Source organism: Daucus carota, chromosome 9, assembly GCF_001625215.2.
Source record: "Daucus carota subsp. sativus chromosome 9, DH1 v3.0, whole genome shotgun sequence".
Lineage (NCBI taxonomy): Eukaryota > Viridiplantae > Streptophyta > Magnoliopsida > Apiales > Apiaceae > Daucus > Daucus carota.
The window spans coordinates 5,814,168-5,828,773 of NC_030389.2; the positions used below are offsets into that span (position 1 = coordinate 5,814,168).

At 31.4% G+C, this 14,606-nt stretch overlaps 1 protein-coding gene across 1 annotated transcript; it reads left to right on the top strand.

Moving 5' to 3' along the window:
- Positions 1 to 1,983: 1,983 nt before the first annotated feature.
- LOC108202626 (importin subunit alpha-1a) lies at positions 1,984 to 8,224 on the top strand. Its single transcript, XM_017371115.2, has 11 exons — positions 1,984 to 2,282; positions 4,221 to 4,317; positions 4,420 to 4,511; positions 4,599 to 4,730; positions 4,824 to 5,009; positions 5,356 to 5,519; positions 5,616 to 5,694; positions 6,451 to 6,579; positions 6,676 to 6,803; positions 7,116 to 7,529; positions 7,681 to 8,224. The coding sequence occupies exons 1-10, from the start codon at positions 2,067 to 2,069 to the stop codon at positions 7,495 to 7,497; spliced, it is 1,605 nt and encodes a 534-aa protein (XP_017226604.1). The 5' UTR covers positions 1,984 to 2,066; the 3' UTR covers positions 7,498 to 7,529; positions 7,681 to 8,224.
- The last annotated feature ends 6,382 nt before the right edge of the window (positions 8,225 to 14,606 follow it).

Below are 14,606 nucleotides of genomic sequence, written 5' to 3' on the forward strand. Positions count from 1 at the left end.
TTTACTAAAAGTCAATTTCATAACTCAAATGAATAACTCTTATATAAAATTATCCAAGCTCACCGTCTAACAATTTTACTTATTGTTTAAATCGTAAGTTCACGTTTTAAGTTTACTAGTTCAGGGGATTTTTAGCTAACCACTCTAGATCACGAGGAGAAAAAAAACAATAACAACGAATCAGACACATCATATACTACACAGGAGCAAGTCCAACAGTGCCCCAAAATAGTATACTAGAATAAAATTTAAGATATTTGGCATAAAAATGCAATCCAATAGTGTCCTAGTGCCTGATAAAAAAAAAGTGTCCTGGTGGTGCATTAAAACACTAGGACAAACAACAAACACTATCACATTTGTCCTAAACTATTTTTATTCTTAAAATATTCACTTTCTTCCTGTTTCACACCTTTTCACACTTGTCTTAAATATAGTTGTATTCAAATATATTAATATTTTAGTATTAGGGCATGAAGATAAGGTATGTTGTTGGAGTAGATGTACGCGTATAGTGTCCTAAATAAATAGGACATTATATTTTATTATATATTTAAACTTTATACTAAGACACTCTTAGACCTTCTCTAAGTTCATGATGCTATAAGTTCATGATGCTCTTTGGGTCCCTCAGATTATTTACGCGTTGAAGAATGTATTGGGCACGTATTGAGATTTCAATAAAATATAAATTAATTTTAGTTTTTTGTAAATAAAATTCTAATGTCTAACTTCTATATAAAAATTTTAAAAATAAATTATTAAATTATGTTTTATATATATCATAAATATATAAACAATAAAAAAATCGTGAGTGCATCTCCAATGGAGTTAGATATAATAGTTGGCTAAATTGGATCCACAGGATATTACGTAAAATTTGCTGAAACTCTAAAAACATTTGTTTGGATGGTATTGATTATATTGGTTGACTATAATTTAAAGATAATATGTTATTAATATTTTAGATTGTTATATATAAAATATATCACTTTAATATTATAACGACAAATATAGCCCATCTATAGGAGGATGACTATAATTATAGATAAAGGATATTTATGATTGAAGCATAATTTTTTGAAAAGATTAATTATATTTTTTAATTTTAATATATAAACTCAATTTTTAGTCAAGACTAGAGCTGTAAACGAACCAAACTGTTCGGTGTTTGGTTCGTGTTCGAGTTCGGTAAGCTCGTCCGATAAGCTTACCTACCACGAGTTCAAACAACATTTTCCGTCCGATAAGCTTGACGAACCGAACCGAACTTTTAGGGTGCTCGATTTGTGTTCGGTTCATTAAGCTCGTGTTCGGCTCGAATTCGAGAAGCTCGTGTTCGTTCGACAATAAATAAAAATATTTATAATATTATATGTAAATATAATATATAATATCCATAATTTAGGTATTAATATTATTTTATAATTGTAGATATATTTAAAATTGATATTGTATATGTTGTAAATATATAATAAAATATTTGGGTTAATTTTTTTCATTAAATTAATTTAAAAATAACCTAAATATTATTTTAAAATATACATTGTTCGCGAACTGTTCGTATTTGGTTCGTTACCAAACTCGAGTTCGGACAAGAAAATTTGTTCAATAAAATTATCGAACATTTTTCAGTTCGTTAAGATTTTGTTCGAGTTCGGTAAGAGTTCGTCCGAGTTCGGTTCGTTTACCGCTCTTGTCAAGATTTTACGGTCGGAGATGCTCTAATGAAATGGATGACACCAGCCCAGCATTAAACAAAACACCCCATCCGGCGGCTAGGCGGTGCTCAATTATCCGTTAAAGTTAAACATTACACCACACAAACAAACACTATTCCACATTAAAACCGAATAGAATAAAAGTATAAAACCATTGTCTCTATATAAAATTTTCAATTTCAAACCGCATGGCATTTCCGTAAATAACTCCTCATCGGTGCCCCATTTCCCAACACTCCCCAACAATATATACAAACTCACCCACTAAACACACACAAACACAATTACAATTACAAATCCAATTGAATTATCGTCGTTAATCGAGATCTAGCGAGTTCCGTAACCATGTCGCTGCGACCGAGCGCGAGAACCGAGGTTCGCCGGAACAGGTACAAGGTGGCGGTGGATGCCGACGAGGGACGGCGGCGGAGGGAGGATAATATGGTGGAGATCCGGAAGAGTAAGAGGGAGGAGAGTTTGTTGAAGAAGAGGCGTGAGGGGCTGCAAGCTAATCAGCAGTTTCCGGTGCCTTCGCAGTCTGTTTCGGGGCTCGAGAAGAAGGTAGGGGCTGTGTTGTGTTGAGTTGTGGTGGTTTGATTGCCGTTGATAGAATTTGATTTGATTGAGACTTGTTGAGGTGGTTGCGTGATGATTGTGAGATGAAGATGTGATTTTGATACTTGTTTGTGCGTGTGGAAATGATTTGTGTTTTTGTTGTGATTGAATTTTGATTTGATTGGGTTTTGCAGTTGAGGGTAGTTGTAAGGATTTTGGGGATTGAGTGTGATTGAGCTTAATTGAGATTGTTTGGTGATTCATTTTTCAAGAAATTTGTGTTTAATTAGACAGCTTTCCTGAACAGGCCCTTTATCTGGTTGATTAATTGCCAGAGATGGTTTGAAATTTGTTTGTTTATATTTTTTGTTAAATTATGTTTTTGTGTGTATATTTAGATTTTGATTTGTGTATAAATTGGGGATTTTTGAATTAAGTGTGTTTTGAGGGTAATTGAGGTGGTTTGGTAATGATATTGGTTGAGTTTAGGGGATTTTTTGGTTTTATTGTATGAAGTTTGTAAATTGAAGTATTGAGTTTATAACTGAAGGGAAAAAGCTAGGTTTTTACGAATAACTAGGGTTGGGGTAGTTGTATGGATTTTGTGATCGAGTGTCCGGGTGATTTTGGTGTGAGAAACTTTTTTTCCTATGTGGACGTATTTTTGATGATATATATTGATTTTTTATGGTTCTTGGCTTATATTAACTGGGGATATCGGGTTATATATAAATTGGGATTTTTTGGGTGATATTTGCTGGAGGTATTTTATGTTGTTAATTGGAATTTTCAGGTCATATTAATTGGGATAATGGGGTAATAATTATTGGATTCTGGGATTGAGTGTGATGAGCTTCATAGAAGTTTTTTGCTTATTGATTGGTGAGAAAGTTGTGCTCTATGTTTAAATACATTGATTATACTTGGTCAAGTTTGGGTTTTTGAGTTATATTTATTGTATAATGTGTGGAAATTGAAGTAGTGGTTTGATAACTGGAGAAAGAAAATTGGGAATCTGATATGTTTCTAAGGTTAGATTAGGATTACGGACCTATGTGCCGTTATTAATTGGAAATGTGGTGGGTTTTTTTTATTGGGTTGTTTTGCTGATTTGTTGTATGAGAAAGTTGTGCTGTGTTTTAATATGTTGATATTTTGTGTTTAATTGTATGAATTGTGCTAATATATATTTTGTGATTTTTTGGGTTCAATAGCATGAATTGTGCTAATAGAAGTCTTGAACTCATTGGGAAGAGAGTTTGGTTTTTTTATTCAGATTTGCACTATTAAATGTAGTGAACATTTGGAATTTTGATTGGTTTGATATATAAGGTAGTTTTACTGACTGATGTTTAGTTGGTGGTTTTGAAATGGAATGTGATTGAGCTTACTTGAAATGTTTAAATAATAGATTGCACCCTAAAGTAATGTTTTATATACCTAAATTTATGGTGGTTAAAGATTTCTACTTTATATTATTATATAATGTATGCCAATTGAAGTCTTGAACTGGTATAGGGGAAGAATTAAAAAGAAAAAGGAAAAGTTTATTATGTGAGATAGATATGATGTTTCTTTTGATGTATAGCTTGGATGTTCATTATTTTCCACCCCTCACTGATTTTTACCCAAGTTCTCAAAAGTATTTACCTGATAATAATTGACATTAATAGCATTTGTTTGGTATAAGTTTTTTGATGATGGGTTTATATCTGGTCTAGTGTTATTCTTCTACTGTAGTTGGTGGTAGCTACAGCATCTACTGTCTCGGTAATTATATTTATAGCACACTTTCTAGCTGTTCAACTTGCTGTAAGTAATTATGTTATGTTTTGCCATATAATAGTGTTTTGGTATTGTAGATACATGCTTTTAATGTAATGTTGTGATTGAGATGCAACAATTTTTTTGGTTGTTTTGTTGACTTCACATTGGTTGCTGCAGCTAGAAAATCTTCCGGGAATGATTGCAGGTGTTTGGTCCGATGATAGTAGCATGCAGCTTGAAGCTACCACTCAGTTTCGGAAATTGCTGTCAATAGGTGATAATATTATTTTTAAACAATCTGATGTCTGTTGCAGATTTGATCTCTTGATTATCATGATATAAAATAATAACGTTTGTGTTTTGAACTTAATAACAGAACGCAGTCCCCCGATTCAGGAAGTTATTCAATCTGGTGTTGTTCCCCGTTTTATTGAGTTCCTCATGAGAGCCGAATATCCACAGCTTCAGGTATGGTATCCATCACTTCATTTATTATTTGGCGCTATTGCAGTCCTTGTATGAATTTGTACAATTTTTTTAATTTTTGTATTATAGTTTGAAGCAGCCTGGGCACTCACAAACATTGCATCTGGTACATCTGAGCATACAAAGGTTGTAATTGATCATGGTGCTGTTCCAATATTTGTTCAACTACTGGGTTCTCCCAGTGATGATGTTAGGGAGCAGGTACCTTGTTATGAACTACACTAAGAATTTTAGATACCCAAGTTGTTTTTATCTTTTTCCTTCTTGTGTTATTATATTTAATGATTCATGTAGGCTGTGTGGGCTCTGGGGAATGTTGCTGGCGATTCTCCGAAATGTCGAGATTTTGTTCTAGGTAACGGGGCTCTGGTTCCTCTGCTATCTCAGCTAAATGAGCATGCTAAACTTTCTATGCTTAGAAATGCTACCTGGACACTTTCGAATTTCTGTAGGGGCAAGCCTCAGCCTGCTTTTGATCAGGTTAGTTGGATTACCCTCATGTGAAATTTATATTGTGAGATGCTTTTGTGTATATACCTGCATAAAAACCTTTAACATTAATGGTCATAAAGCTTGCAGTTGTCCTACCAATAGATTCACTTGTCTCAGTTCGTGTCCAGGAAAAGCATGCAACACTGTCAATATTTTTGCATATCTAGTTCCTGTTTTGTTAAAGAATAAAAAAAAAAAAAATTCAACATAAAGTTAACAAAAGCGATGGAAGTCCCTTGATATTTCGTTAATATATGCTGCTGGAACTGCAAGCTTCATATTTTTATGTTTATTTGTACTCTCATTATCCATGTTTCTAAAATTACCTTTATAGATGAGACCAGTGCTCCCAGCTCTTCAGCGTCTTATTCATTCAAATGATGAAGAGGTGTTAACTGATGCATGTTGGGCTCTTTCATATCTTTCTGATGGTACAAATGATAAAATTCAAGCTGTGATTGAAGCTGGAGTCTGTCCTAGACTTGTTGAACTCTTACTGTAAGCTGTTTAATGTTTATGTTTATTGTAATTTTGCTTTGGATATCTGCAAGTTTGCTGTCCCCTTTAAATGTCAAATAACTTTTCTTGTTTCAGTCATCCTTCTCCTTCAGTTTTGATTCCTGCTCTTCGCACAGTTGGGAACATTGTGACAGGAGATGATATGCAAACTCAGGTACCACGTTGTTTTTTACATATGTTTTTAGTGTTCTAAACTCTAAAGTTTGTGCTTATTGCAAAATATATTCATTGATTATGTCTTGAAAGAAAATTGCTTGCTTAATTGGTTATTGTTTGGCAAATATAAAATTATAAAGCTTCTCAGTATTTGATAGTACCTCTTGTGTTGTAGATTTAATAAATGATGCATTGTGTATAGTATATATGTTTCACTCTTAAATGCCAAGTAACTAGACAAAAAATATTATGCACATAAGGTAGCACTCAAGCTTTTCCTGGCTAAAGGTTTAAAAAACTAAAGACTTGACATGACTTATTTATGATAATGTGAACTTGTGGCTGTCAATCTCTAGGATGTCTGACTATGCTAGCTAGAATCAGTAAAGATGTATAAGTAGGGGTGAGAATTAAACCAATAATGTAAAATGTCCCTCAAAGATAGAAAATCATCTATAAGACAATGACAAGGGATTTCCCAAAAGTTGTTCTGTATTGATTTTATGGGTTCAAACTTTTGCGATGTTTAATTTGTTAGCAGATGGTGTGCGTGGCAGCGTGTATCTGGTTTAATATTGATGCTTGCCTTTCTGCTTTATAAGGGTTTTTCCTGTTTTTCTGATATTGTTTGTCTATCACTGTTCGTAAGTATACCAGGTTTCCACACAGTCTTTATTTATTTGTTGCAAAATTTCATGCTCAATTCCTAGCCACGATAGGAAGATATGATATAATCTGTTGGTAATCTTAACAGTTTATCATCAATCATCAAGCACTGCCCTGCCTTTTGACCTTACTGACCAACAATTATAAGAAGAGTATCAAGAAAGAAGCTTGCTGGACTATTTCAAACATCACAGCAGGAAATAAGGAGCAAATTCAGGTAAGAGAAGCTGCAAATATTTTGAGTTAGTATAAACAAGGATGTTGACTTCCCTTCATCAATGTTTGTTTGCTTACAATATATTATAATTTGCAGTCTGTCATTGAAGCCAATATTATTGGGCCGCTTGTGCAATTGCTTCAAAATGCGGAGTTTGATATTAAGAAGGAGGCTGCTTGGGCACTTTCAAATGCAACATCTGGGGGTACTCATGACCAAATCAAGTATGGTATCCAATATGTTATTTCCTTAGATTTTTGCCAATGTTCACAAAGTCCCCGGTTTATTGAAAAATCCTCGATTAATCCCCGATTAACTCTTATAAAATATTTTGCCGATTTACCGATTACATTCCGATTTGATTGAAAATCCCCGATTTTTCGAGACATCCCCGATTAATCCGGAATCGGCAGGTTAACCAATTAGTTCCGTTTCCCAATTTCTCCAACCATGATATTTTCTGTTAATAACTACTTGATGAACCTTTATTTTTGATAAATCATATATTTAGTGTACACATTTTGTGTGATTGACAGATATTTAGTTAGTCAAGGATGTATTAAGCCAATGTGTGATCTCCTTGTGTGCCCTGATCCAAGAATTGTGACCGTCTGTTTGGAGGGACTAGAAAATATTTTGAAAGTTGGGGAAGCAGAAAAGAATTTGGGCCAATCAGGAGATGTAAATGTTTATGCTCAAATGATTGATGATGCCGAGGGGTTAGAGAAGATTGAGAATTTACAGAGTCATGATAATAATGAGATTTATGAAAAAGCAGTGAAGATTCTTGAAACATATTGGTTGGAGGAAGATGATGAGACTGTGCCCCCTGGTGATGGTGCTGTCCAGCAGCAGCAGGGGTACAACTTTGGAGGTGGTGGTGTTCCAGTTCCTTCTGGAGGATTCAACTTTCAGTGAGGTGTTATGTCTATCCGTAATACAGTGATAAGGTTTAGTTTTCTAACCTCTTTTTTCCTTTATAATAAAGGATTCATTACCTCTGTTCTGTACATTTACATGTTAGTGCTAGTTTAACATGGCTTGTTTGTCTCCCTTTATCTGTTTGTGTAATTTAACTAGCTTTTAATTGCTACATTGCAGGGTCTTTAGTGGAATTCCCGTGTATTCCGCAGTGTCTGGTATAATGCGTCTCGTCATTATGTATGGGTCCAGTCTGGTCATGGTCTAGCGTGATTGAGGTCGGTGCGCTTTAAGGTTTCCAATAATGGGCGAAAGAGAGGAAAGAACCGACCTTATGGAGATGTAAAGTCAGGATTCTTTCGGTTGGTTGGATACCGGGGGTCTTGTAGTCGGTCAAGTCAATTGGAAGTCGGAGTCAGTTTCTTGTAGTTGTATATGTGATTTTCAAATATATGCCGGATGATTTCACACTTTTTAAGTTCACCCGGCTTAAAATAACAAGAGTGGGGATTTTCTTAGTCCTGTGAGGCGGTGATATCACGGTTTTTTCTATTATATTATTTGTGTCAAATATAGGTCGGTTTGGTTTTGTTATGGCAGGGGATGATGCTTTATTTTAATGGAAAGATGTAAATCCCCTGTTAGGTTTTTTGGATAGCTACTGTTTGCAAGTTTTTCTGTGGAACAGAAAGGTATTACAAATTTGTCTGGTATTTATTGCTTATTTGCCTGGGCATGAATTTACATGGTCCCCTAAGAAATATAGTTCATATGGTCCCCTAAGAAATATAGTTACGTAACTATTAAAAAAAATTGTCTGTTCTCAAACTTTGTTACCCACTGTATCTTTGCTTAGTTTAAACCTGGGTTTTTGATTCAGTCTTTGAGGTTGAGCCTCGTTAGGGTTTGGTTTGGTTTTTGATGTAAATCCCCTGTTAGTATCAAACAAGGGGAACTCAGATACTCTGTCACTCATACGTTCAGAGAGAAAGAAGTGGAACAAAGTCACTTGACGAAAGAACAGAGAAAATATATTAATTAGACTAAATAATAAATAAAAAGGCTTTTTTTAATTCATAATCACGTTTTCAATCTTATTTCCAAAAATACTACCTTATCCAATCTTATTTTCGAAAATACTACCTTTTCTAAAATATTTTCAAAAATACTGTGGTTGTATATGCAACCATATATGCAACTGAATTCCTGATTTTAAGTTCTACCTCATCGTTGGAATATATATATATATATAGGCTCATGATCAAATAGAAACCACTCTTAAAATAAAAACTAGAAACCAGTTTCCCTACCATTATTTATAACTACGGGTATCACTAATTTATACTGCACTAATCACTGTTTTTATACAGTATGTAAACAGCGATTTTTACTATCAAAATTGAGAAAATTTACTTATCTAAATTATTGATAATTGATTATAGATGATTAATTTCATCCGTAGGAAGGTTCTTGGTGGTAGGTAGCCGCAAGGAAAATTGTATGATGATGGTAAGTAGTCGTTAGTTTTGTAAGTTATGATGGAAAGTGTATGTGACTATTGGTGATGATAGACAATGGTGGCAAGTCATAGAAACATTTGGTAATGGTGGTAAGAGGTCCATTATTATGATTTGGGTGAAGATGATGGTCATATACGTTGCATATATGTGTATTTATATATTTATATTCGCGAGATATGCTATATATAAATTAGTGATATGTTATGTACAAATTAGTGATTTCTGTAGTTAAAAATAGTGATAAAAAACTGTCCAGAAACTGGTTTTTAGTTTTTAGGCTAATTTGGTTTCTATTGGAGTAGGACTATATATATATATATATATATATATATATATATATATATATATATATATATATATATATATATATATATATATATCTATATCTCATTATCCTTATAATCCAGTTTTTAGTCACCTATCTTGCTGTAGTCCACCTTGTTTGTCATAGCCAGGAGCCTTTGTAAGTCTCAAGAGAGTGAGCAGTTTAGGTAAGGGCATTTAAAACATAGGTATGAGCCTACTTAAGGTAAGAGGGTATGCATTTAAAAACTGAAATTAGAAAGATAATAAGTTCAGTCTAGATTTTAATGAATAAACTTTTTAGAACTAGTTCTTCAGTAAGCTCAAGGTCATCTATGTCTTCGATCCCTCCTATCCCAGATTTTATTAATCAGGAAGAACATAGTTATGAAAATATTAGTCAAGAATTAGGGAATTGGAATATTCCTAGTGTTAATCCAAAACAAATTTATGAGTCAACATTTACTGATAACTTTAAAACAAACTATAATGTTAAAACTGTTGAAAGAATTTATGCTATTAACAAAGAACATGAAAACTGTTCTCTCTTAGATAAAGAAATAATTAAAAAATATAGAAAAAAAGGTTACAATTATATTCACATAGGATTAATTCAAGTTGCGGTAAAACCATTAACTATTAAAGGTATTAATTCTAGTATATTATTATGCTTAAGAGATGCGAGATTTTTAAACTATGTTCCTAGTATATTAGGAATAATGGAATCTAGCCTTCATAATGGACCAATCCATTTTAATTGCTTCCCTGACTTTACCTTAAGTCTTAATGATCCCCATTTATTAAAAGCTTTAACACTAAATATTAAAACTGCAGGAGAGATAACCCAAATGATTGAAGGGTCACAACCTTTAGCTTTAATATATAGAATCCATTATAAAACTATGAAAACAGATTTAAATATTCATTCTTTAAACAAAAGTCCCAAAGATAAAACTGTTTTAATTCAAGGAAGTACTAGTGAAGCTAATATTCAAGTTCCAAAAACAATCCTTTGGAAAGATATTAATCTCCCCAGTCAATGGATTTTAGAAAATGAAACACCCCAAAGACCAATAAATAATAATATAATGAATTTAGAAAATGTTAGACAATATTTAGATGGTACAGTTAGAATAAGTTTTGATAATCCAAATAGACCTCTAATCTTAGAAGAGTTAGTTGATTCATCAACAGCCTCCAGGAAAGATTCAGAACTATTAAGTAAACATAAACTTAGAGAAATAAGAACAAAAGGTATAATAAATGAAGGTCAAACAAGTTGTCCTTTTTATTCTACCAACAGTCAAGTAATAGAAGAAGATGAACAAAATTTATCTCCTACACATTCAGATTTTGAACCAAAACCAACTAATAACCAACTTCTTGTTATTAATAAAGAATTTACAGTTAATTGGGAAAATTTAAATGAAGATTTTAATTCAAAAAATAATAAAGAAAAAAGACACCAATTTAGGAATAACCACAATCATAACGATAGAGAAAAAATAGTTAATAAATGGAAAAAATTTATAATAAAAGAAAAAATAAATATTACATTTTATATATGGTATGAAAAATATTATGGTAAGTGTAATGTAATTACTAAAACTCAATGGAATAAAGAAGATAGATCAAAAGTAACTTCTAGCCATCCACCTGTAGAAAACATAATTATTCCAGTAAAAAATGACTTTGTTACTGCTTCCCCTTTTAAAATATCTAATGGGAATAATAGTGAAGAAAAGAAAATCATTGAACAAAATAATTATACTAATCAATGTTTAATAACCATAGGAAAACAATTAGACAAAATTGAAGAAAAATTTGAAGATAAAACTTTAATCCAAAACCAAGAAATTAAACTAGAAAAACCTCTATTAAATTTAACAAATAATAGATATGGTAAGGGATTACCCAACAAAGACCAAGAACTGGTAAAATCTATTGATAGGTTAATTAAAAAATTAGATAAACCAGAAACTAAAACCGTAGCTGTTTTAGGAAGAAATGAAGATAGTAGTGATAGTGATGAGTCTATTATCAGTAACATTGAAAATCAATTTAAAAAATTAAGTTTTAAAAATCCTAATCCAACTAGCTTAACAAAAAATTGGTACTCTAGACCAACTCCCCCAGATCTACAGTTTGAAGAAAGAAATTTAGATAATCAATTTTCTGTTTCCTCTAGTCAAACTTACGAATGGAATATAGATGGTCTTAGCGAACACGAATTATTAATAAAACTAAATCACATGTCCATGGTAGCTAACAGTTATTTGACATCTTTTAATAACCTAGGACAACCAGAAATAGTAGCAATCCTAGCCGGAGGATTTACTGGAACTATTAGAGCATGGTGGGATAAGCATCTTACTACAGAAACTAGAGATAGTATTATGTATGCTATTCAGAAAGATGATGAAGGGAATCCTATATTCGACATAGATATAGGAATGGGACCACCTGATGGAATAAATACATTAATATACACTATAATAAAACATTTTATAGGAACACCTAGTAATATCACAGAAAGAATTCATGATCAGTTAAGTAATTTAACTTGTCCTACTTTAAGTGATTTTAGATGGTATAAAGATGTTTTTACCTCAAGAGTAATGATGAGAGATGACAGTAATAATTCTTTCTGGAAAGAAAAATTTGTTAATGGATTACCAAATCTTTTTGCACACAAAATTAGAGAAGAATTAAGTAAAAACTTAGGATTCATTGACTATGATAATTTAACATATGGTGATATAATAAGTCAAATTCAAAAGACAGGATTAAAAATGTGCATTGATTCTAAGATCAATAAACAAATTAATAAAGATAAGGATAAAGCTAAATATGAGTTAGGAACCTTTTGTGAACAATATGGCTTACCACCAATAGCACCTTCTAGAAAAACTAAGCACCATATTAAAACAAGAAGTCATAAAAGAAATAATCTAGAGTATTATAAAAAACCAAAAACTTTTAAGAAAAGAAACTTTAAGAGTCATCCTAAATTTAATAAAAAATTTGACAAAAGTAAAGTAGTATGTCATGGTTGTGGTAAACTTGGTCATTATAAAAATGAATGTAGAGTTAAAGAAAAACTTAACCAATTAAATATATCAGATGAGAACACTGATATAATTTTAAATTTAATGCGAATTGAGAATAATTATAGTTCTGATAATTATTCTGGAATACCTTCCCACAACACTAGTGATACTGATGATAATAGTAATAGTGAACCAAATATAACCATAGGATGTAAAGATAATTGCAATAAAGATTGTTGTAATAAAACAGTAAATGTTTTAACAAAAAATAAAACATTAAATGTTTTAACTAAAGAAGAAGAAGAACAAAGTTTATTAATTGAGTTAATTAGTAAAATAACAGATCCTGAACTAAAGACTCAATACATAAATAAACTCAAAATATTATTAACAGATAATAAAGAGTTTAAAGATAATAAAAAATTAGAAAAACCAATGGTTAGTCTTAATAAAACTCTTGAAAGATTTAAAAGTCCTATTAAAGAAGTTACTTTAGCCAATTTAAATCAAGAAGTTAATAATATAAAGAAAGAAATATTTAATTTAAAACAAGAAATTCCTAAATTAAGACAGGAAATTGAAGATATTAAACCAAATTTAAAGATCCATGATTCTTCGTCAGAAGAAGAAAGAGAGGAAACTTCTAAAAATGATACAGAAAACAATCTAGTAAGCCTAGGACATTCTTTAAAAAGATTAAAGGATATCACTATCCAAAAATGGTATATCAATGTTAAATTAGTTATTAATAAATCATTTACCATAGAACTCCCAGCTTTAATTGATTCTGGTGCTGATTTAAATTGTATCCAAGAAGGGTTAATCCCAACTAGTTATTATGAAAAAACTAATGAAAGATTAAGCTCTGCTAATGGTAGTCAAATGGATATTAAATATAAATTATCTAAAGTTCATATTTGTCAAGACAACGTATGTTTCAAAACGTCCTTTGTTTTAATAAAAAATATGACTGATAAGTTGATTTTAGGATTACCGTTTATATATTTATTATACCCATTTACAACCACTACTAAAGGACTAATAAGTAGTCATTTAGGACAAAAAGTAACGTTTAAATTTACTACTGAACCTAGAGAAAGAGATTTAAAAATTATTCAAGAACAATCAATTTCTAAAACCCTTAATATATTAAATAATAAAAGAAACCATTTAAAATATTTAAAAACTGAAATTAGATATAAGAGAATTGAAGAACAATTAAAAGATAATTATTTACAAAAGAAAATAAAAATCTTTAATGACATATTAATTAAAGAAGTATGTTCTGATGTTCCCCATGCTTTTTGGCATAGAAAAAAGCATGTTGTAAAAATTCCTTATGCTAAAGAATTTAAAGAACATTTAATACCAACTAAAGCTAGACCTATCCAGATGAGTCATGAACAGATGGAACTATGTAAACAAGAAATAAATGATTTATTAAAAAAAGGATTAATCACGAAAAGTAAGTCCCCTTGGTCTTGTGCAGCATTTTATGTTAACAAAAATGCTGAAAAAGAAAGAGGTGTCCCCAGATTAGTAATTAATTATAAACCATTAAACAAAGTCATTGAATGGATTAGATATCCATTACCTATAAAGAAAGATTTAATTAATAGGTTAAGTCAAGCAGTAGTCTTTAGTAAATTTGATCTAAAAAGCGGATTTTGGCAAATTCAAATAGCTGAGGAAGATAGGTATAAAACAGCATTTACCACCCCTTTTGGTCATTTTGAATGGTGTGTTATGCCATTTGGTCTTAAGAATGCCCCTAGTGAATTCCAAAATATTATGAACGATATTCTAAACCAGTTCAGCCATTTCACAATTGTTTATATTGATGATGTTCTTATTTATTCGAATTCAATTGAAGAACATTGGAAACACTTGAATTCTTTTTTCAAAATAATCAAAACCAATGGGTTAGTTCTTTCTCCCAGTAAATGCTCGCTATTCCAAACTAAAGTTAGGTTTCTTGGTCATAATATTCAATATGGTCATATTAAACCCATTGACAGAGCTATTGAGTTTGCAGATAAATTCCCAGATGAAATTCTAGACAAAACCCAACTCCAAAGGTTTTTAGGGTCTCTTAATTACATAGGAGAATTTTATAAAGATTTGAGGAAACAATGCAAACCCTTATTTGAACGTCTACAAAGTAACCCTTCCCCTTGGACTCCAATTCATACTTCTATAGTCCAAGATATTAAAAAATATGTTAAAACTTTAC